This window comes from Babylonia areolata, chromosome 24, assembly GCF_041734735.1.
Source record: "Babylonia areolata isolate BAREFJ2019XMU chromosome 24, ASM4173473v1, whole genome shotgun sequence".
Classification (NCBI taxonomy): domain Eukaryota; kingdom Metazoa; phylum Mollusca; class Gastropoda; order Neogastropoda; family Buccinidae; genus Babylonia; species Babylonia areolata.
In genome coordinates this window covers 49,716,778-49,740,969 of record NC_134899.1, presented here as the reverse complement: position 1 = coordinate 49,740,969, position 24,192 = coordinate 49,716,778, and the positions used below count along the sequence as shown (strand labels likewise).

Genomic DNA, 24,192 nt, shown 5'->3' with positions numbered 1-24,192 from the left:
TCCAACACTTCCGCAGTATCTGTCTCTCTGCCTCACCCTGCTCACCCTCTCTCTCTCTCTCTCTCTCTCTCTCTCACACTCTCACTCTTCCTCTGTGTGTGTTTGTGTCCCTGTGTTTCTCCAATCCCCCTCACCTCTCCCCCCCCCCCCCCCCCCGGCCTCCTCTCTCTTTATTCCTTTCTCTGTGTGTGTGTGTGTCTCTTTCACATGCACTGACACCAGAGTACAAACGTGTTGTTACGCACACACCAAGATAAACACACATACACGCTTGCGCGCATGTGCACTTGCATGAGCGTATTTCACGCACATATTTACCCACCCGCTCACCACCACCCACACCACACACACATGATTATGCACCTGTGCCTTCCAATCCTCACGATAAATCCCGAACCTCTGAACATATACACACACACGTGCGCGCGCGCGTGCGCTCGCTCGCGCACCCCTGTTCCTCAAAATCCTCAAGCGAAATCCCTCACCCACTACTATACCCACACGCACACACTGAACCGCAAAACAAAGGAAAACAAAAACATGCCAGGTGTTCAGCTTGGACCGCTGCACACACACACACACACACGCACACTCTCTCTCTCTCTCTCTCTCTCTCTCTCTCTCACACACACACACACACTCTCTCTCTCTCTCTCTCTCTCTCTCTCTCTCTCTCTCACACACACACACACACACACACACACACACACACATAGTGTAAGGAGGGAGGGATAGAGACACAGACATGCAGACGGACGAACAACGATGGGCGGCGTGGGAAAGTGATTCTTCAGAGCTGTCTGCAGAAAAAACAGTGGGATGTTGAACCTGCTGTGTCTGTGCAAGCAAGCAAGACAAGAACTTTACCGAGTGACATGGTGGTGACTGACAAAGTTGTGGGTGGGAATTATGCAATGGGTTGGTGGGTGCTTTTGTGTGCGCTGCGATGTAGTTCCTGGTTGGTGTGTGTGTGTGTGTGTGTGGTGGGGGAAGGACAGTTGTGGAGGGGAGGGATGGGGCTGTGTGTGTGGTAAAAAGCGGGAGGGAGGGGGTTGGGGGGGGAGTATGTGAGGAGGGGGGTTGTGTGTGTGTGCCTGCATTTGTGTGTGTGCGTATGTTTGTGTGTACGCACACAGCTGTGTTGTGCTGTGTGTGCATGTGAGTGTACACGTGTGTGTGCATGCTACAGCTATGTTGTGGTGTGTGCGTGCGCATGTGTGTTTGTGTGTATGTGTGTGTTTCCCAGTAACACATTTGTAAGTAGGATATATGAGTGTGCGCAGGTAATGCGCATGCAAGATAAGAGATTACATGTCTGTATGCATGCGATTCTGAATGCAGATAGTTACAGATATATCATAACTTATTCATCATTTTTGAATGAAACTCATCTCCAGGATACATCTCCTTCACATATTTCTGGCTTTCATTAATTCTTCACATATTTTTTGGCTTGTAGTTGTATTTATTGACACATATTTCTTGGCATGTGTTTGTTTATAAATATATCTTGGATTGCATTTATTTATTTATTTCCACATATTTCTTGGCTTGTAAATATTCATTTATTTATTGCCACATAAATATTATTTCTTTGCATGTATGTATTGATGTATTTATTTATTTATTTATTTATTATTATTTTTGTGTGTGTGATAGCCGTATGGATGGTTTCCTCTGTTTATCAGTTGTGCAGCTACAAAATGTGTGTGTGTGTGTGTGACAGAGAGAGAGAGTCTGATGTGTGTGTGAGAGAGAGAGTGTGTGTGTGTCTGGTGTGTGAGAGAGAGAGAGTGTGTGTGTCTGGTGAGAGAGAGAGAGAGAGAGTCTGGTGTGTGTGTGTGTGAGAGAGAGAGAGAGAGAGAGTCTTGTGTGTGTGTGAGAGAGAGAGAGAGTCTGGTGTGTGTGTGTGAGAGAGAGAGAGAGAGAGAGAGTCTTGTGTGTGTGAGAGAGAGAGAGAGTCTGGTGTGTGTGTGAGAGAGAGAGAGTCTGGTGTGTGTGAGAGAGAGAGACAGAGAGAGAGTCTGGTGTGTGTGTGTGAGAGAGAGACAGAGAGTGAGTCTGGTGTGTGAGAGAGAGAGAGAGTCTGGTGTGTGTGTGTGAGAGAGAGAGAGTCTGGTGTGTGTGTGAGAGAGAGAGAGAGAGAGTCTGGTGTGTGTGTGAGAGAGAGACAGAGAGAGAGTCTGGTGCGTGTGAGAGAGAGAGAGAGAGAGAGAGACAGAGAGAGAGTCTGGTGTGTGAGAGAGAGAGAGTCTGGTGTGTGTGAGAGAGAGAGAGAGAGAGTCTGGTGTGTGTGGGAGAGAGAGACAGAGAGAGAGTCTGGTGTGTGTGTGTGAGAGAGAGAGAGAGAGAGTCTGGTGTGTGAGAGAGAGAGAGGGTGGAGGGGACACAGGAACAGAGAAAGCCTTCACAGCTGTGTGTCTGACTGCATGCATACTTATGCACATGTCTTTAGCCCCCCTTTGCCCAGATTGATCTCTGTCCTCCTCCTCCTTCTCCTTCTCCTCCTCCTCCTCCCACACCACACACACGGTCACATCTTCTTATCCCCATGTCTGAACGTGTAATAGGGGAATACATGATTATGCACCTTGGTTCTCTGACAATGGATGCTGATGTCAATTTGTATTCCCATCCTCACGCTGGTCATCTGAGAGGAAACACCGTGTCCCGAGTCTGATGCTTGGCGTTCCATACGGTTGGTTTTGTATCAGCCAGTATTGTTTGTGGAGAATCTGAAAAAAGTAGTGTTCAGTTCATTATTGCAGATTCTGTGAAAGATTCCTGTGCAAAGGTGATTTCAGATCAGATTGGTGGATTATTTATATATATATATATATATATGAACGGCCGTGTGCTTTTGCCAACAAAGGTAATTACGTCTTTGTATTATGGCATTGATAGATAACAATTTCTTGGCCTTGTAAGGTAAGACTGACTGAATCCTTTGGCTGATTAATTGATTGATTGAAAGATCAATAGCAGTGTGGAACAAACATGGAATGATGATATCCTGTTGTTTCTTTAACAGCAACAACAACGAAAAGTCTAAAAATTAGTTAAAAAAATAAAATAAAATGAAAAGAAGAAGACATTTTCAGTTTTCTGCAGGATATTTTACTATTCACTCTTTCCCAAGACTGGTGCCAGCAAATATGGGAACCTCTCCAATCTTTAGAGCACTGACTGTATAGTGTTATATCATCCAGGGCATCAGGATTAAGAGAGGTAAAAAGAGTGTTTTATTTATTGGGGGGTAAAAGATGTGTGCCGTCAGTGAGATGAGCTGACTGTGAAACGTGCACAGTTGGAGAGCAGATGTGATTGTATTTTTGTATCCTTGTTTGTTGTTTGCTTTGGATTGTGTTTGTCAGAGTCGTATCACACACGTGTGTGTGTGTGCTTGTGTGTGTGTGTGTGTGTGTGCTTGTGTGTGTGTGTGTGTGTTCTACAAATCATACTAGAAGATGCTAAAGAAACTGTTCCAAAGAGTTGTGTGTGTGGTGGTGACTGTGAGCGTGTATATATACTGTGATGTCATTGATAATAAGCAGAATGCAGAAAACTACCATGCATATAAAAGAAAGAAAAAAAGAGATCATATATAGGAAACACTCCCCCCCCACACCCCCAACCAAAAAAAAAAAAAAAAACACGCACGCACGCAGCACATACACACACACACACACACACACACACACACATACACAAAGTGCTTGCATGCGCACACACCATGCTTTACCTCAGTCTCCTGTATTTGTCTGTGTTTGACTGCCTGTCCTACTGTAATTAAATCAAAAAGACACAGACACAACACACACACACATGCACGCACACACACACACACACACACACACACACACACACACAAACACACACACACACAACACACACACACACACACGCTAACACACACACACAACACACACACACACACACACACACACACACACACACACACACACACCACAACACACACACGCACGCACGCACGCGTGCTCACACACACACACAAAAACGCACCACAACACACACACACACACACACACACACACACACACACACACACACACACCTCCCTCCCTCTCAGGGAGACAAGCACAGGGAAGAAAGAGGGGGTGGTGGTGGGGGGGGGAGCTGTGAGAGAAGGGCCTCTTTGTTGGAAGCACTTGAAAAGTAGGGGCTTTTTTACTATTTTTTTAGTCAAGTAAATTGACTAAATGGATTCTCCAGTTTAGTTGCAGAACCCATCCCTTTCACACACACCTACTCCCTTAACCCCCCTCTCCAACTTTGACTTGGGAAAGTTCTTTTTTTCTTTTCTTTTTTCTTTTAGTGCTTCTCCTTTTTCTTCTTCTCCTTCTTCTTTCTTCTCCTTCTTCTTCTTATTCTCTTCCATCTCCATTCTTCTGCCATCTTTTTTTTCCCCCCTCTTCTTTCACCCTTATAATTTTTTTATCCTTCTCCTCCTCCTTCTCCTCTCCCAATTCTTTCCTTCTTCCTCTCATCACTTCTACTCCTCCTTCCTTCCTTCCTTCCTTCCTTCCTTCTGCTTCTTCTTCTCCTTTGTCTTCTTCCTTCTCCTTTGTCTTCCCCCTTTGTCTTCTTCCTTCTCCTTTGTCTTCCTCCTTTGTCTTCTTCCTTCTCCTTTGTCTTCCTCCTTTGTCTTCTTCCTTCTCCTTTGTCTTCCCCCTTTGTCTTCTTCCTTCTCCTTTGTCTTCCCCCTTTGTCTTCTTCCTTCTCCTTTGTCTTCCCCCTTTGTCTTCTTCCTTCTCCTTTGCCTTCTTACTCCAGGCTGTATGGCTGATGTGTGAGGTACGGGCATAGCTATGGAGGTGACCTGGGAACAGGTCAGTGACCCATCCATTAACCTACCTGCAGTATACCCCCCACCCACCCCTACACACCCCTCCATACACCCACCTTTCCCCCAAAAAAACCTTGAAATTGTTTCTTCTTCTTCTTCTTTTTCTTCTTCTTCTTCTTTGTTCATGGGCTGTATATTTAAATGTATAGAGCATGAGCGGGCTTTTACGTGTATAACCGCTTTAAAAACTTTTTTTTAAACCTTGTCGTGTAGGCAGCCATACTCAGCTTTCAGGGGAATGCATGTCCAGTATGTTGTTTTTCTCCATAACCCACAGAATACTGACATGGACATTCTGCATGTCAGTACACACAGAGGGGGTTCAGGCACTGGCAAGTCTGCACATATTATCTTGACGTTAGAGATCAGAGAAAGTTTGTATCTCCACTCTTTATCCACCAAGTGCTGTGCTGTGACTGGGATTTAAACCTGGGACCCTCGGATTGAAAGTCCAGTGCCTTAACCACTCAGCGGTCACACCCTTCAGCCTTGACATTTTTCTTGTTTTTCTTCCTTTTGCCTTCCTTCTCCTTTGTATCAGCTAGAAGAAAGGAATGAATGAATGAGCAAATCTTTTATCTTCACTGTTTAAAACTAAAGATTCATTCATTCATTCGTTCGTTCATTCTTTCATTCCTTTCTTCTTTCTCTCCACCCACCTCCTTCCTCCTCTCTTCTCCTTTCTTCTCTTTTCTCCCCCTCCTCCTAGTTCTCCTCCGGCCTTCTTATTCTCCTTTATTTTCCATCCTTATCCTTCTCCCTATCCTCCCTCTCTTCCTCCCCAACACCCTTCTCTTCCCTTCTCCCTCCTCCCTTCTTCTTCCCCTCCTCCACCACCTCCTTCCTCATCCTTCTCCCTTTTTCTTCTGCGTTCATGAGCTGCAACTCCCATGTTCACTCGTATTTATATACGCGAGAGGGCTTTTACATGTATGACCGTTTTTAACCCGGCATTTAGGCAGCCATACTCCACTTTCGGGGGTGTGCATGCTGGGTATGTTCTTGTTTCCATAACCCACCAAACGCTGACATGGATTATAGGATCTTTAACGTGTGTATTTGATCTTCTGCTTGCATATATACACGAAGGGGGTTCAGGCACTAGCAGGTCTGCATATATGTTGACCTGGGAGATCGTAAAAATCTCCACCGTTTACCCACCAGGCGCCATCACCATGATTCGAACCCGCAGACTGAAAGTCCAAGGCTTTAACCATTTGGCTGTTGCGCCTGTCATCCTTCTCCTTATCCTCCCTCTCTTCCTCCCCAACACCCTTCTCTTCCCGTCTCCTCCTCCTAGCTCTCTCCCTTCTCCTCCCACCTCTCCTTCATTCATCCCCTTCCTTTTCCGTTTCTCAGTCCTCCCTCTCTTTCTGCCAAACCCCCTTCTCCTGCATTTTCTCCTTCTACTATCTCTCTTCCTTATCCTTCTCCTTCCCCTCCTCCACCCCCTTCTTATCCTTCTTCCTGTCCTGCCTCTCTTCCTCCCCAACACCCTTCTCTTCCTGTCTTCTCCTCCAAGCTCTCTCCCTTCTCCTTCTCCTTCTTCCTCCACCTCCTTCCTTGTCCTTCTCCCTATCCTCTTTCTCTTCCTCCCCAACACCCTTCTCTTCCCTTCTCCTGCTCCTAGCTCTCTCCCTTTTCCCTCCTTCTTCCCCTCCTCCACCTCCTTCCTTGTCCTTCTCCCTATCCTCTCTCTTCCTCCCCAACACCCTTCTCCTCCATTTTTCTCCTCCTACTATCTCCCTTCCTTCTCCCTTCTCTTTCTCCCTCCTGTAATGCCATGCTTATGCCTCTGTGTGTGTGTGTGTGTGTGTGTGTGTTATTATTACCATGCTTATGCCTTTTTATGCAGTATTGTGTTCGCATGCTATGTCTTTAAGTAGCATTGTGTAGTTCATGCAGTGACATATATAACGTAATATTGTGTAGTGTAGACCCTGTTTCAGGGCGGGGACTGGATGGGGGAAAAAAAAGCTCGCCAGTGCTTATCTGTTATCCTGGAAAATAAAGAATTTTGTCTTGTCTTGTCTTGTCTTGTCCTCTCCTCCACCTCCTTCCTTCCTTCCTTTTCTCCTCCCTTCTCCCTCCTTCTCCTGGCTGATGTGTGAGCAAAGGGAAGAGCTATATATATAGGTGATGTGGGAACAGGTCAGCGACCGACCCATCCACATACCTACCTTTAGAATCAACCTTTGTGGGAAGCTGTCAGCTTTGTTTGAGAAGAAGAAAGAAAGAAAAAAAAAAGAAAAGAAAAAAAGCCTTGACATTTTCACTGGGTTGAAACCCAGATAATGATGGGCACCACAGCTGGAAGATTTCTTTTGCTTTCGGTTTGTTTTTGTTTTCTCTCTCTCTCTCTCTCTCTCTCTCTCTCTCTCTCTCTCTCTCTCTCTCTCTCTCTCTCTCTCTGTCTCTAATTTCTTTCTTCTTTTTTTTCTTTTAAATGTTTTTTTTTCCTCTCTCTCTCTCTCTCTCTCTCTCTCTCTCTCTCTCTCTCTCTCTCTCTCTCTCTGTCTTCATTTCCCCCTTCTGATTACGTCATTTTTTTCTCTCTCTCTCTCTCAAGTTCCTTTCTTTTCTTTTTTCTTTTTTTTAGCATTTTTTTCTATCTTTTTAATTTCCTTTTTTCTCTCTCTCTCTCTCTCTTTCTATTTCTTTAATGCTTTCAGTTGTTGTTTTTCTTTCCTGCCAGATCCAAGTGCCTGTGGTTTAGTTGATCATTCTTAAATGCAGCTGTGAAAACTGCCTTCCAGACCTCTTTGGCATTTGTGTGCATGTTTGTACACAGGTTTTAATGAAAGGAGAAAGAGAGAGAGAGAGAGAGAACACTTTTAGATCAGTGCTTACATGTCCTGAGAAAGAGGGAATGAGTTCAAAGATGAGCAGGAAATGAGTTGTTAAAACTTATTTTTGATTGGGAAGGTGGTTCTTCTTCTTCTTCTTCTTCTTCTTCTTCTTCTTCTTCTTCTTCTTCTTCTTCTTCTTCTTCTTCTTCTTCTCCTCCTCCTCCTCCTCCTCCTTCTTCTTCTTCTTCTCTTCCACCCTTTTTTCTTTTTCGTGTTCCCCTTGTTCTTGTTGGTGTTCTTCATCAGTTTGTGTTTGAGTGTTTGTTTGGCTGACTGTAAAGGGTTGTGGGTGAAAGGCTTTTTTTGTTGTTGTCATTTTAGTGTTTAGATGCATGTTTTTAAACATCAGTATCTACATTGTACACTGCAGTTGAGCATATTTGACATGGAAAGGCACGTTATAAGTGAAATGGATTATTATTCTTATTCTTGTTCTTGTTCTTCTTGTTCTTGTACTCTTTTTTTTTTCTTCCCCTTCTTATTTGTTGATGAGCATTTGTCTTTTAAAATGTTATAATTATATTACTGATTATTTTTCTTTTTATAATGATTGAAACATACACACACTTGCTCACACTCAGGCTCACACACACACACCGATGCATGCACACTCACACACATGCGCACACGTGCACACACACAAGCACACACAATGTTGGTCCACTCTATCTTATAATGGAATACTATCTTACCTAAATGTTTTTCATTTTACATAATAACTTATGTGTGCATGGTGATGAGGGAAGGGTGTGACAGTTTGTTTTTTGTTGTTGTTTTTTTGTTGCTTTTTTGTTGTTGTTGTTTTTTTGATGGGCATATTAGGTGAGCCGAGAGAGAATTTTCTGTTTTGGTTGAAGCAGACAATAAAGTATTTTGAATTGAATTGAATTGAATTCTTCTTCTTCTTCCATTTCTGCTTCTTCTCCATCTTCTTCTTTGCCATCTTGTCTCCTGCATATCCTCTTTCTTCTTCTTCTTCTTCTTCTTCTTCTTCTTCTTCTTCTTCCCCGTACACACACTCACGCATGCACACAAACACAGAGAAAACACAACACACCACAAGACACCACACCACACCACACCACACCATACCACACCACACACACACACACAGAGTCACACACACACACACACACACACACACACACACACACACCCCAAGACCTTCCGTACTTTCCGCTCGTTGAATGGACCGCTCTGCTATTACCGCGCCCAGTTCTTGGTGCCCATCTATCGCAGGTGAAATGCACAACTTTTCCAGACGTGGCTGATTGATCTGATGGCCAGGTGTGCCAGACCGTTCCATCCTCCGTCACATACAGTCTGTTAACACGCTCATAACACTCCATGTTTATCGCATAAACCCATTTGCTTTCATGTGTTGCCAGGGGAAATGTTGGTTGTATCGACAGGTTGTTGAATTCAACAGTCCTGTCTGTCTGTCTGTGAGTTGGTAGCTTTTTCTTTTCTTTTTTTCCCCTCGTCTTTTCATGTTATCTTGCTTTCTTTTTCCTCGGATTAAAAAGAAAGTATGGATCAGATACACTAGTACTCTTTTATTGACTGATTGACTTTTTGACTGGTTTGGGGATCTTGGAATCAGGGGACTGATGAGTTGTGAGTGTTCTTTTCCACTGCACAAATCGATCAGGGATTTGTTTCTGTAGTTTTGGTTCATACTGCTTTCTTTTCAGAACTCTTGTCTTTTGCCTCATTATGTCCGTTCATCATGACTGCCTCTCTTTATCTCTGCCTCATTATCATGCTTGTCTGTCTGTCTGTCTGTTTCTCTCTCTGTCTCTCTGTCTGTCTGTCTGTCTGTCTTTCTCTCTGTAGTGCCTGTCTCTCTAACTCTGTGCCTGTCTCTTCTTTCTGTCACACGCACACGCGTGCACACACACACACACACATGCGCGCGCGCACGCACACGACTGCATGTACACACATGACTGCATGCACACACATGCTTACACACACACACACACACACACACACACACACACACACATGCTTACACACACACACACACACACACACACACACACGACTGCATGTACACACATGACACATGACTGCATGCACACACATGCTTACACACACACACACACACACACACACACACACACACACACACGACTGCATGTACACACATGACACATGACTGCATGCACACACATGCTTACACACACACACACACGAACGCACGCACGCACGCACGCACGCACACGATTGCATGTACACACATGACACATGACTGCATGCACACACATGCTTACACACACACACACACACACACACACACACACACACACAAAAGTACTAACATTCTCTCGCAAACACTAACACTGCTGGCAAAGTACCTGCAATGGACTGCAAGAGCTCTGGCACAGTTGTGAAGATTGACATTGGCACAAGCCAGTAGCCAAGATTTCAGAATCCAGCTGACGCAGCATTCACACAATTACTCTGATGAACTGCAAGATAATTTTTTGCTGGTTTAATAGCAAGACATTTTAGGGGGTGGGTGGGGGTGTTAATGGTTGTGCTTGTGTGTGAGTGTGAATGTGTGTGTGTGTGTGTTAATGCTTGTGTTTGTGTGTGAGTGTTTGTTGTGTGTGTGTTTGTTGTGTGTGTGTGTGTGTGTGTGTGTGTAGTGACTATAAGGACAGTGAAACTGGCATGGGATCACTTGTACTCTAAAGGGTCGCTTGCACTCTTATACTTTTTAATGGCCCTCAGTTGGTCATTCACAGATATATTTTTTGTGTGTTTTTGTTTTGTTTGTTTGTTTGTTTTAGAATAAATGTGTGTGTGTCTGTGTTAGTGTGTCTGTGCTGTGAGTGTCTGCATGAGTGTGTGTGTGTGGGTGTATAAGTATGATGCGCACTCTAATGTTTGCACAAGTGTGAGCAGCATGCCAAGTTACGCATTCAGCATACAGTATTTACAGCGAAAACACCAACTATGCTAGCATAGTAGGAAAAAGTGTTCCGTGTCCTTCACATACAAACAATAGGTAATTGTCTGGAGCGGAAATACTCTCTGCTTATCTTATCAGCAGATGACCTCAGTTCTGTAAGAGATGAAGTCATTGACCCTAATCTGGTGTCAGTGTGATTCGACTAATCCGTATTCACCTATCACTAAATTGGTGATCCTGATTTACCTTTTCCCAGTTTGCCTATACTCAGTTCCTGTGTGTGTGTGTGTGTGTGTTAGTGGAGTGATGGCCTAGAGGTAACGCGTCCGCCTAGGAAGTGAGAGAATCTGAGCGTGCTTGTTCGAATCACGGCTCAGCCACTGATATTTTCTCCGACTCCACTAGACCTTGAGTGGTGGTCTGGACGCTAGTCATTCGGATGAGACGATAAACCAAGGTCCCGTGTGAAGCATGTACTTAGCGCACGTAAAAGAACCCACAGCAACAAAAGGGTTGCTCCTGACAAAACTCTGAAGAAAAATTCACTTCGAAAGGAAAAACAAATATAACTGCACACATGAAAAAATACAAAAAAAAAAGGGTTGCGCTGTAGTGTAGCGACGCGCTCTCCCTGGGGAGAGCAGCCCAAATTTCACACAGAGAAATCTGCTGTGATAAAAAGAAATACAACTGCAAATAGAGAGAGGGGGAGAGACCGAACAGGTTTAACAGGAATGGCAGGTAGGCAAAACAGGACTAATAGTCAGATTCACAGTAGACCAATGATTGGGTGGTGGCACAGTCAAAGAGTAGGTGAAACAGACCTACACCCCATTCACTGATTTCCTGTTGACTGACGTGTGTCGTTCATTAACCTGCTATAACACAAAACTGCGATGATGCTATGACTGGCACTGTCCCAGTTACCTCTGCAAGTGGGCGTGAGGGGAGTTGGGAGGGATGGCGGTTCCATTTATCACTGCTGTCATCAAGTACTGTCAACAAGTGCAGTGTCAGTTCCTTGCCCGTTAGCTTCCGAGAGATTGACAGGCTAAGAGACAGCTTGTCAGTGTTTGGTGATTGGGGTGTTGGGTGGGGGCGGGGGTTATGGCTCTTTGTTTGTCTGCTCTCATTACAGTTGTAGATATGTGTACATGCTTGTCATGTGTGTAAGGTGGTAGGAAGTCATGCATGGATCACTGCTTTTTCAGTCTTGCTGTATGTAGTCAGCGAACATTTCGTGCGCAGATTGGACTATTCAGCCATCTGCGCATTCACAGATAGATATCATGAGCATCCTCCCCCCCACCCCACCACCACCCTCCCCCCATCCCCCAGCTGGATGACAACGATGGTCATCATCGATCGCGATGGACACACCACCACCAAGTGTAGGAACCAGGTTGTATGAATGAAACACCAAACATACAGTTGGCCTGGTTTTCTTTTACATTGCAAAATGTACAGTCAAATAAATGTTACTTACATTAGACAATCTGTGTCACGTACACACATTCAAACTACAAGGAGGTAAACACACATGCACACACACACACACACACACACACACACACACACACAAATGAACAAAACGAAAATGAAAAAAATGTGCTCCATGGACTTTGCAAGCAACTGAGGTCTCCTCCTAAAATGACAACAGCAAGAACAAAGAAAAATCTACAAGGTGAATTGGGATAGAAAAAGAAGAAGCTGAGGACTGACCTGTGTGCAGTTCACATCCCAGTGCACAAACCACACAGAGTCTGGATGGGAGCGTGTTGGAGTGTGCTGCATCCTGTGATCAGTCATGACAATAGAATATGTGCACTGACAATATGAACATCACAATCTTCATTATTCACAGTAGATACTTGTGAATATTATAAGATGAATTGTAACTGTTGCATGATGATGCAGTGATGACTGAAATTATGTTATTTGTTAAACAGTACTGTAGTTGTGATTATAGCAATACTAACAGCATCTTTGTAGTGGTGATATGATACAATCTCTCTGTCACTGTGTGTGTGTGTGTGTGTGTGTGTGTGTGTGTGCAAAGTTCACAGGGAACTACTGCTACAGCATGAGACAGGTATCTATAATTATGGTAATGTGGCCTTCAGTAACAACAGCTGCACCTTTGCAGTGGTAATACTGTCTCCCTTCCCTGCGTTATGTTTCAGTGCATGTATATTTCCATGTGTAACCACTGTTGTATTATGAGGCAGGTATCCCTGATGTGACTAGTAATAAAAACATCATGAGTAATATTGTCACTGTGTCACGTGTGTGTGTGTGTGCAGTTGCACAGAGAACCACTGCCACAGCATGGAACAAGCATTCCAAATGTGACAGGAAATAACAATAGCATCTTTGTACCGGAAATATAATCCAACCTCTGTGTATGTGTGCAGGTTCCACAGGGAGCTACTACTGCGGCATGAAGGTGCTGTCGTGCCAGTGCTGCGATGGGTCGTGCGGGCCGAACACGGGCTGCAATTGTCCCCCCTGCCAGCAGCTGGACCAGGAGGAGGCAGCACTGGCAGCGGGGGAGGAGTGGGAACCGAAACCCTCCCAGCCCCTCATTGACTCCTGGACATGGGGCCCCCAGCCTGGTGCGTCACGCTGATGATGACCATGATGACAGTGACAACATTGATCATTATTATGGCAGTGACGGCCATGATGCTGATGATGACGATCATTGTTATGAAGACATTGACAATGATGATGATGACAGTCATGATCATGATGATGGTGATGATGACTATGATGATGATGACAACAGTGACAGTGATGATGATGGCATTGACAATGATGACAGCAGTGATGATGATGATGACAACAATGATGATCTTGTTGATGACCATGATGACACCAATGACCACAATGAAGATGATGGTGGTGATGAACACTGATGACATCAGTGCTGATGACAGTAATGATGAGAACGACGATGATGACGATGAGTTCTGATAGAAGAGATAAAGAAAGGGATGAACAGACCAGGATTTTTATTCCCCCTCCTCCACTAGACCTCAAGAGGTGGTCTGTTTTGTAAATATCCCCCATGCCCACTAAACGGATCAAAGGATTGAATATTCTTGATTCATTTTGTTTTGGTTTTTGGTATGATAACAGTAATGGTTTATACAGTTTTTGCAAGACCAGGAGAAATAGAACTAAAATGAGCAAACTGTAGGTGAGTGAAACCCCACCCCTCCCCCCACCCCCAGAAAGCTTAACTGCCAAAAATCATATGTACCCCTGAAGACATGTATTGACTCTTGATTTCTGTATGTCCCCCCCCCCTCCCCCACCTTACCCCAAACCCTCCCCACCCCACCTGAGATGTGTGTCACCTTCAAAAATTCATTTACACCTCTGAACACATGTATTCTTGATTTTTTATTCTTGTGTGTCCCCCTCGCCTTCAAGACAAGTGCCACCTGTGGAGTGCACCTCTGAAGACACGGATTCTTGATTCCTGATTCCTGTGTGTCCTCCAAAAAGACCCTTTGCACCTTTGAACACACCTATTCCTGATTCCTGTGTATCCTAAAAAAAAAAAAAATACATATATATATATCATACACACCTCTAAACACACCTATTCGTGATATCTGATTCCAGTGTGCCCTCCAAAACAAAAAGAATCCTGTGCACCTCTGAACACACCTATTCTTGATTCCTGATATATATATATATCATACACACCTCTAAACACACCTATTCATGATATCTGATCCCAGTGTGTCCTCCAAAACAAAAAGAATCCTGTGCACCTCTAAACACACCTGTTCTTGATTCCTGATTCCTCAGTTTCCTCAAAAAAACAACAACAACAAAAAATCCTGTGCACCTCTGAACACACTCATTCTTCTTTCCAGATTCCTGTGTGTCCTCAAAAAAACAAATCCTGTACACATTTGAAACACCTGTTCTGGATTCCTGTGTGTCCGTCAAAAAGAAGAAAAAAAGGATACTAAAATAAAAAAGGGAAAAAATATCGTGCCCACCTCTGAACATACATATTCCTGAGTCCTGTGTGTCCCTCCACAAAGAAAAACAACCCAACAATGCCCCCTCCCTCCCCCACCCCCAAAAAAAAACATGTACACCTCTGAACACACCTATACCTGATTACTGATTCCTGTGTGTGTGTCCTCCAAAAAATAAATAAATAGATAAATAAATTCCTGTGCATCTGTGAACACACCTATTCCTGATACCTGACTCCTGTGTGTCACCCCGCCAGACGTGGCCCAGCTGCGGGAGTGCCTGCAGTCAGTGCTGTGGGAGCACCAGGGGCTGTGCATCCAGGCGTCCAGCTCCACCCTGTCGGCCACCCGCCTGCAGCAGAGACTGGCGGTGCTGGAGCGGTACTTCATGGCCCTGTGCCGCCAGACACAGGCAGAGAGGAAACCACCCTCCAAGAAGCGCCAGGCCAACCAGAGCAACCTTAACAAACAAAAGAGGTGTGTGTGATGGGTGGGGTTGGGGTGTGTGTGAGGTGTGTGTGATGGATGGGGTTGGGGTGTGTGTGATGGGCGGGGATGGGGTTGGGGTGTGTGCTCTTTAAGGATGGACTCTGTGGCTGAGTGGTTCAGCACGCTGGATTATTGCCTGAGTTTCCTGAGTTCAAACCCTGGTGTTTGTGTTTATATTACTCTTTGTTACAACAGATTTCTCTGTGTGAAATTTTGGGCTGCTCTCCCCTGGGAAGGCATGTCGCTATACTGACAGCGCCACCCATTGTTTTGTATTTTTTCTGCCTGTTCGCGAATGGTGAGTTAAAGGTAGAGAATTTTCCAATCTCCCAGGTCAAAGTATGCGTGAACCCCATCATGTGTATATGCATGAAGATGATTGAATTCACGCAGTGAAGATCATGTAATCCGTGTCAGCATTCAGTGGGTTATGGAAACAAAAACATGCCCAGTTTGAACACCCTTGAAAACAGAGTAATGTTACCCACATGGTGGGATAAAAAGGTCATAGATGTAAAAGCCCACTGGTACATGAGTGAACATGCGAGTTGCAGCCCATGAACACAGAAGAAGAATATAGCTGTGAAAAAAGATTAACTCACTCTGGACGAATAGTTTTCTCCCTTGCCTTTCCCTACAATGACCCACTTATTAGGGTTAGGGAAAAAAATCACAAAAAATACAAAACATAAAGTAACTGAATGAAACTCAGTGTGCTTGACCCACTGACCCCTCCCCTCATGTTGTGTAAACACCAACCCCCCTCCCTCTTCACTGCTCTCAGAAGCTGAGTCACTTTCAGTACCTTCTTGCTGGTAGCTTTCATCACTGCAGATACTTTATTCAATGTCTTCATCATCCTCGTCAGTGTCAAAACTTTCAGTTTGAAGCATTTCAGTCACTTCAGCAGCAGCAAAAGCTGCTGTCATGATCTAGTATGCTCAAAAAAATTTCCACTTGTATCGCCTGCGACGCCATTTTTGATACATATGCAGATTAGCTTATCGTGTAGGGTCCTGAACTCACTGGCTCACTGTGGAGTGTGTTGCTACGGAATCTCATGAAGAAACTTTCCATTCGACTCTTAACAGTTCACAATGCCCGGTGTAGCTGCAATTGTTATGCTACCCCATGAGGAAAACGTGGAAAAAATTTTAATTGTCGAAACCGCTATAGCGTCCCGTCTTCCGGAGTGAGTTAAAGGTAGAGGTCAAATAGCCTTTTGCAGCCATCAGGGCAGTAAATTCATCTGCAATGTCTAGCACTTGGCGTATCAAAGCGTGGCCCATTCCTTGCCTTCCGCCACTTAACCTTCCCCACCCAAAGTCAGGTACCTGTCTGGGTGGAGGGAGGAAAATAAGGGTACAGCTGTTTTCTTTTTTTTCTAAAGAACACACCACCATGCCGAAAACACGGCTTTGAACCCCCATCATTGGTGAACACCGGGTCCGAAGACAAAGCTTAACTGAATCTGCCATGGTGCCTCAGAATCTGTACTTGTGCCTAATTTTCTTTTCTAGTTTCCTGAAGGTTCTACAGGGTCAATGTTGACAGGTGGTTTCAGCTTTGGTATAAGCCCTGTGTGGTCAAGCTGGGCTGAAAGCAACAGTCTTTGATCATGGCTGGGCTCCGTTTGTCTGCACCCATGTCTGTATTTTCTTTCCTGTATTTTTGTATTTCTTTTTATCACAACAGATTTCTCTGTGTGAAATTCGGGCTGCTCTCCCCAGGGAGAGCGCGTCACTGCACTACAGCGCTACCCATTTTTTGGTATTTTTTCCTGCGTGCAGTTTTATTTGTTTTTCCTATCAAAGTGGACTTTTTCTACAGAATTTTGCCAGGAACAACCCTTTTGTTGCTGTGGGTTCTTTTACGTGCGCTAAGTGTATGCTGCACACAGGACCTCAGTTTATCGTCTCATCCGAATGACTAGCATCCAGACCACCACTCAAGGTCTAGTGGAGGGGGAGAAAATATCGGCGGCTGAGCCATGATTCGAACCAGCGCGGACGCGTTACCTCTAGGCCATCACTCCACTTGTCCAAAGTAATATCATAAGCAGTAACACACTTAGACATCAGTACACACACACACACACACACACATGAAGGCAGTGCATACACACAGACACATACACGCATGCACACACACACGTATGCATGCGCATATGCACACACACACACACACACACACACACACACACACACACTGTTTGTCTGTCTTTCTCTCTTACACAAATAGAAAAACATACACAAACTAATTTTATAAAACGTTTTGAATTTATCTGGTCTGGAATTGCCTACAGATAAATGAATCAGAAAATACTTGGTTTATCTTTGTGATACATGAGGTGGATTAGTTTCTTCTTTTTTTTTTTATAAGAAACTTGAAAGAAAATGGAGATGTTCTGTTTTGAAATAAGGACCACACAAAAAAAACAAATTCAAGATTTTGCATTTTCTTTCATGTAAATTGCCCTGAGATGTTAGAGTGAAAATGCATAATATAAATGTACATCTATTATTAGTAGTAATAGTAATAGTAGTAGTAGTAGTATATTTTTTTCTTATCGCTGGTATTATCATTTACATCTAACAGTGAGAATCATGGCAGAAACTGCTGTATCTGTCTGTAGCCACTATCATTTCCTCCTCCAAGCTGGCTAATATGGGTCTGGCCAATTAATCATGGAGAAAAATGCAGATGTCTGAATGAAAATCTTGAAAAGAAAGAATAGATTCAATGTTCCCAGAATCTCAGCCCTTATGAGCTATTGTCTATATGTATTGTTTTCATGTGAGGCGCTTAGAGCCCATTATTATGTGGAGTTTGCACCATGCAAAGACTATATAATTGATTGATTGATATGGATACTTATATAGCGCCTATCCTCGGTTGGAGACCAAGCTCTAAGTGCTTTACAAACACGGAGTCATTTACACAACAGGCTGCCTACCTGGGTAGAGCCGACTAATGGCTGCCATTGGGCGCTCATCATTCGTTTCCTGTGTCATTCAGTCAGATTTCAGGCACGCACACCTACACACTCAGACAAACATTTAACATTTTACGTGTATGACGATTTTTTTAAAATTTATTTACCCCTGCCATGTAAGCAGCCATACTCCATTTTCGGGGGTGTGCAAGCTGGGTATATTATTGTTTCACACATATTATTGTTTGATCTTCTGCGTGCATATACACATGAAGGGGGTTCAGGCACTGGCAGGTCTGCACATATGTTGACCTGGGAGATCAGAAAAATCTTCACCCTGTACCCACCAGGCGCCACCGAGATTCGAACCCGGGACCCACAGATTGAAAGTCCAATGCTTTAACCACTCAGCTATTGCGCCCGTCATTGTTACTATTGTTGTTATCATCATTATTGTTATTTATCATATCCTCTAAATGATGTGAATCTAACCACTGTGTCGTTTCCCCCTACCAGTTCGTCCTCCAAACCAGCAGAGAAAGCCACGATGGGTCTGGCGCGGGTGGGGTCGCGAGCTGCCCTCAGCTTTGCCTTCGCCTTCCTGCGGCGTGCCTGGCGGTCCGGGGAGGACGCGGACCTGTGCAGCGAGCTGCTGCAGGAGTCCCTGGACGCGCTGCAGTCACTGCCGGAAGCCACGCTTTTCGACGAGGGCTGCGTGTCCTCAGTGTGGCTGGAGGTGGTGGAGAGAGCCACCAAGTTTCTGCACTCTGTTGTCGCTGGGTGAGGATTTGGTGGTGGTGTTGTTGTTGTTGTTCTTCTTCTTAGTATTGTCATTATTATTATTATCATTATTATTATTATTATTATTATTACATTTATTTATGCTTATGGAGCACCTATCTTCAGTCAGAGACCAAATTGTTGTTACTGGGTGAGAGAGGGAGTATTATCATTGGGTTTTTTTGTTGTTGGTTTTTTTTTTTATTTTATATAATTGATTCTTATATGGGACCTATATTCAGAGACCAAGCTGGCATTGCTGGGTGAATGAGGGATTATGATTATTATTATTATTATTATTATCATCATTATTGTTGTAGTTATTGTGTGTTGTTACTTATATAGCACCAGAGACCAAAGTCTTAAGTGCTTTTACAAACACAGAGTCTTTTGCACAGTGGGTTGGAAGAATGGTTTAACATTTGTCGTGATCACTATCAGTATCAGTAGCTCAAGGAGGCGTCACTGCGTTCGGTCAAATCCATATATGCTACACCACATCTGCCAAGCTGATGCCTGACCAGCAGCATAACCCAACGCACTTAGGCCTCGAGAAAAAAATAATAATAAAAAATAAAATGAATAAAATAAAATAAAATTAAAAAATTATAGATAAATGCATAGAAATACTACTACTACTAATAATAATATTAATAAAAAAAAAAAAAGATGATAAATGAGCAGATAAATGTAAAACATGCAGACACACATTCACACATACACACACACACACACATGTATAACAGATATGCAACAAACATACAGTTTCACAGATAAGAAAGCACAATCAAATACACATAAACGTACATGAGCACCAACTTATTGATACTGACATTTATCATGATCATAATTGATACTTACCTCATATAGCACCTAACTCTCTAAGCGCTTTTACAGACACGGGTAGAGCCTTTCGACTTTCATCATTCCATTTATATATATGTGTGTGTGAGAATGTCTGTTTGTGTGTGTATGTGTGTATCTATGTGTGTAGTAGTAGTAGTAGGCCTCCTTCAGTCATGACTATAGAGTATATCCGACCTAATGTCTAACTGGGCTGTCTGCTTGGACCAAGCAGCGTCGCCTGTAGAGACCGATGTGAGAGAGACAGTCTCTGTTGCAGCAGTCACATGTGTAAGCTGATGCTGGTCTGTTGGCTGCTGTCCCTTTTCTGCAGCAGCTGACAGTTTGTCCTCACTAATCTGTAGCTGATTCTCAAGAATCTATGTGTGTGTGTGCGTGTGTGACATGCACAGAGACCTCAGCGGCAGTGCCAGTGCCCACAGCTCCAGCAAGATCCCAACACAGGACCAGCAGATGGCGCTGTGTTTGCTGATGGAGCTGGCCGTGCAGCGGGGGTCATTGGGTCACATCCTGTCCGCCGTTCTCCTTCTCCTCAACCTCTGGAACAACAGGTAAGGGGAGGGAAACATGGCGCAGGAGAGCTTTTTGATCTTTAGTTACACAGACCTGGTATTCAGTTCAGTTCAGTTCAAAAGACTTGATTGCTTCAAATAGTTAGAATGGAAAAATTTATTTTGGTTGATTCAGATGCTTGCTGACAGGTAAAGTGAAATGGGGGAAGGATATGGAAGGGGAAATCAACGTGATAAAAGACTGTATGACAGCAGTCTATTCTAACCATTTTCCTGTAGTCCTGTAGTAAAGACAGGGATAGAGTCAAAACTGTACATACATTTTGCTCTGGAAAACGATCATGTATATGCAGGATTGAACTAAATGAACTTTTTTTTCCTGCTGTGGGACTGACTGATGAAACGGTTGTTTGACTTATCGATGATGTGCAGTCACCATCACTATGACAACCGAGTGAGCAGCAGCCTGTTGGCGGCGCCACTTATCCCCCTTCTCCGACGCTTCGAGAACATCCACAACGCCAAGTCACGCTCCTACAAACTGTGCCCTCGTTGGGATGAGGTGAGGTGGTCCATGATGTTGGAGTGTCAGTTGTCTGCCCCTCCAACCTCTCTCCCCCCCCCCAACACCCTCACACACACACACACACACACACACACACACACACGTACATGCACACCCCACCCCCACACACACGCCCCCCCCATTCCTCCCCCCACACACACCCCCACACCCACCCCTACACCCCCACACACACACCTCACCCCCGCCCCCCACACACACGCACACACATACAACCCCCCCCCCCCCCCACACACACACACACACACTCCACACCCACGCACACCCTGCACCCCCACACCCCCCCCCCCCCCACACACACACACACACACACACACCCACACACACACACCCCACACCACCACCACCACCCACCCACACACACACACACACACACACACACACACACACACACACACACACACACACACACACACACACACAAACACACACCCCACCCAACCCCCCTCCTGGAAGTTGAGTTGATAACTGACCTGAGTCTGTTTCCTTGCAGACCCTGGTGGTCAGCCCCACGCAGTGCTTCCTCAACTATCTGACCATACCTGAGGAGGAGAGCACACCTGTGGACCTTCGACAGAGCGCCGTGGTCATCATGTCTCACCTGGACAGACTCTGCTCCCCCTACCTGCCACCCACTTCCGCACAAAAGGTCAGCCGCGTTACCTTTGATATGGATACGTATATTTATATAGCGCCTATCCTCGGTCAGAGACCAGCCTCTCAGCACTTTCTTATGGATACTTACGGACACTTGAAAAGCGCATATCCTCAGAGACCAACCTCGAAGCTCTTTGATATAGATACTTACTGATACTTACATAGCGCCTATCCTTGGTCTGAAACCAAATTTTAAGTGCTTTCGTATGGATACTTACAGATACTTATACTGTGCCTATCCTTGATCAGAAACCAAGCTGTAAGTGCTTTGATATGGATACTTACAGATACTTGTACAGTGCATATCTTCAGGCAGAGACCAAGCTTTAGGCACTTGACTGAGTTCATTTGCACAACAGGCTGTCAACGTGGTTAGAGCTAACTGACAGCTGGCACAACAGGCTGTCAGCGTGGTTAGAGCTAACTGACAGCTGGCACAACAGGCTGTCAACATGGTGGTTAGAGCTAACTGACAGCTGGCACAACAGGCTGTCAGCATGGTGGTTAGAACTAACTGACAGCTGGCACAACAGGCTGTCAGCGTGGTTAGAGCTAACTGACAGCTGGCACAACAGGCTGTCAACATGGTGGTTAGAGCTAACTGACAGCTGGCACAACAGGCTGTCAACATGGTTAGAGCTAACTGACAGCTGGCACAACAGGCTGTCAACATGGTGGTTAGAGCTAACTGACAGCTGACACAACAGGCTGTCAACATGGTGGTTAGAGCTAACTGACAGCTGGCACAACAGGCTGTCAGCATGGTGGTTAGAGCTAACTGACAGCTGGCACAACAGGCTGTCAGCATGGTGGTTAGAGCTAACTGACAGCTGGCACAACAGGCTGTCAACATGGTGGTTAGAGCTAACTGACAGCTGGCACGACAGGCTGTCAACATGGTGGTTAGAGCTAACTGACAGCTGGCACAACAGGCTGTCAGCATGGTTAGAGCTAACTGACAGCTAGCACAACAGGCTGTCAACATGGTGGTTAGAGCTAACTGACAGCTGGCACAACAGGCTGTCAGCATGGTGGTTAGAGCTAACTGACAGCTGACACAACAGGCTGTCAGCATGGTGGTTAGAGCTAACTGACAGCTGACACAACAGGCTGTCAACATGGTGGTTAGAGCTAACTGACAGCTGGCACAACAGGCTATCAACGTGGTTAGAGCTAACTGACAGCTGGCACAACAGGCTGTCAACATGGTTAGAGCTAACTGACAGCTGGCACAACAGACTGTCAGCGTGGTTAGAGCTAACTGACAGCTGGCACAACAGGCTGTCAACGTGGTTAGAGCTAACTTACAGCTGGCACAACAGGCTGTCAGCGTGGTTAGAGCTAACTGACAGCTGGCACAACAGGCTGTCAGCGTGGTTAGAGCTAACTGACAGCTGGCACAACAGGCTGTCAGCATGATTACAGCTAACTGACAGCTGGCACAACAGGCTGTCAACATGGTTAGAACTGACAGCTGGCACAACAGGCTGTCAACATGGTGGTTACAGCTAACTGACAGCTGACACAACAGGCTGTCAACATGGTGGTTACAGCTAACTGACAGCTGGCACAACAGGCTGTCAACATGATTACAGCTAACTGACAGCTGGCACAACAGGCTGTCAACATGGTTAGAGCTAACTGACAGCTGGCACAACAGGCTGTCAACATGATTACAGCTAACTGACAGCTGGCACAACAGGCTGTCAACATGGTTAGAGCTAACTGACAGCTGGCACAACAGGCTGTCAGCGTGGTGGTTAGAGCTAACTGACAGCTGGCACAACAGGATGTCAGCGTGGTTAGAGCTAACTGACAGCTGGCACAACAGGCTGTCAACATGGTGGTTAGAGCTAACTGACAGCTGGCACAACAGGCTGTCAGCGTGGTTAGAGCTAACTGACAGCTGGCACAACAGGCTGTCAGCGTGGTTAGAGCTAACTGTCAGCTGGCACAACAGGCTGTCAACATGGTGGTTAGAGCTAACTGACAGCTGACACAATAGGCTGTCAACATGGTTAGAGCTAACTGACAGCTGGCACAACAGGCTGTCAGCGTGGTTAGAGCTAACTGACAGCTGGCACAACAGGCTGTCAACATGGTGGTTAGAGCTAACTGACAGCTGGCACAACAGGCTGTCAGCATGGTGGTTAGAGCTAACTGACAGCTGGCACAACAGGCTGTCAACGTGGTTAGAGCTAGCTGACAGCTGGCACAACAGACAGTCAACATGGTGGTTAGAGCTAGCTGACAGCTGGCACAACAGGCTGTCAACATGGTGGTTAGAGCTAACTGACAGCTGGCACAACAGGCTGTCAGCATGGTGGTTAGAGCTAACCGACAGCTGACACAACAGGCTGTCAACGTGGTTAGAGCTAACTGACAGCTGGCACAACAGGCTGTCAACATGGTTAGAGCTGACACAACAGGCTGTCAACATGGTTAGAGCTAGCTGACAGCTGACACAACAGGCTGTCAGCATGGTGGTTAGAGCTAACTGACAGCTGGCACAACAGGCTGTCAACATGGTTGGAGCTGACACAACAGGCTGTCAACATGGTTAGAGCTAGCTGACAGCTGACACAACAGGCTGTCAACATGGTTAGAGCTAGCTGACACAACAGGCTGTCAACATGGTTAGAGCTAGCTGACACAACAGGCTGTCAACATGGTTAGAGCTAACTGACAGCTGACACAACAGGCTGTCTACATGGTTACAGCTAGCTGACACAACA

At 45.2% G+C, this 24,192-nt stretch overlaps 1 protein-coding gene across 1 annotated transcript in view; it reads left to right on the top strand.

Annotated features, from left to right (window-relative positions):
* LOC143299242 (E3 ubiquitin-protein ligase HERC2-like) overlaps window positions 1–24,192 on the top strand; it is a 176,496-nt gene that overhangs the window by 36,749 nt on the left and 115,555 nt on the right. Inside the window, 6 exon segments of the mRNA XM_076612452.1 lie at window positions 13,051–13,251; window positions 14,895–15,114; window positions 18,578–18,841; window positions 20,098–20,256; window positions 20,650–20,779; window positions 21,294–21,449. Of these exon segments, the coding sequence (XP_076468567.1) occupies window positions 13,051–13,251; window positions 14,895–15,114; window positions 18,578–18,841; window positions 20,098–20,256; window positions 20,650–20,779; window positions 21,294–21,449 (1,130 nt within the window).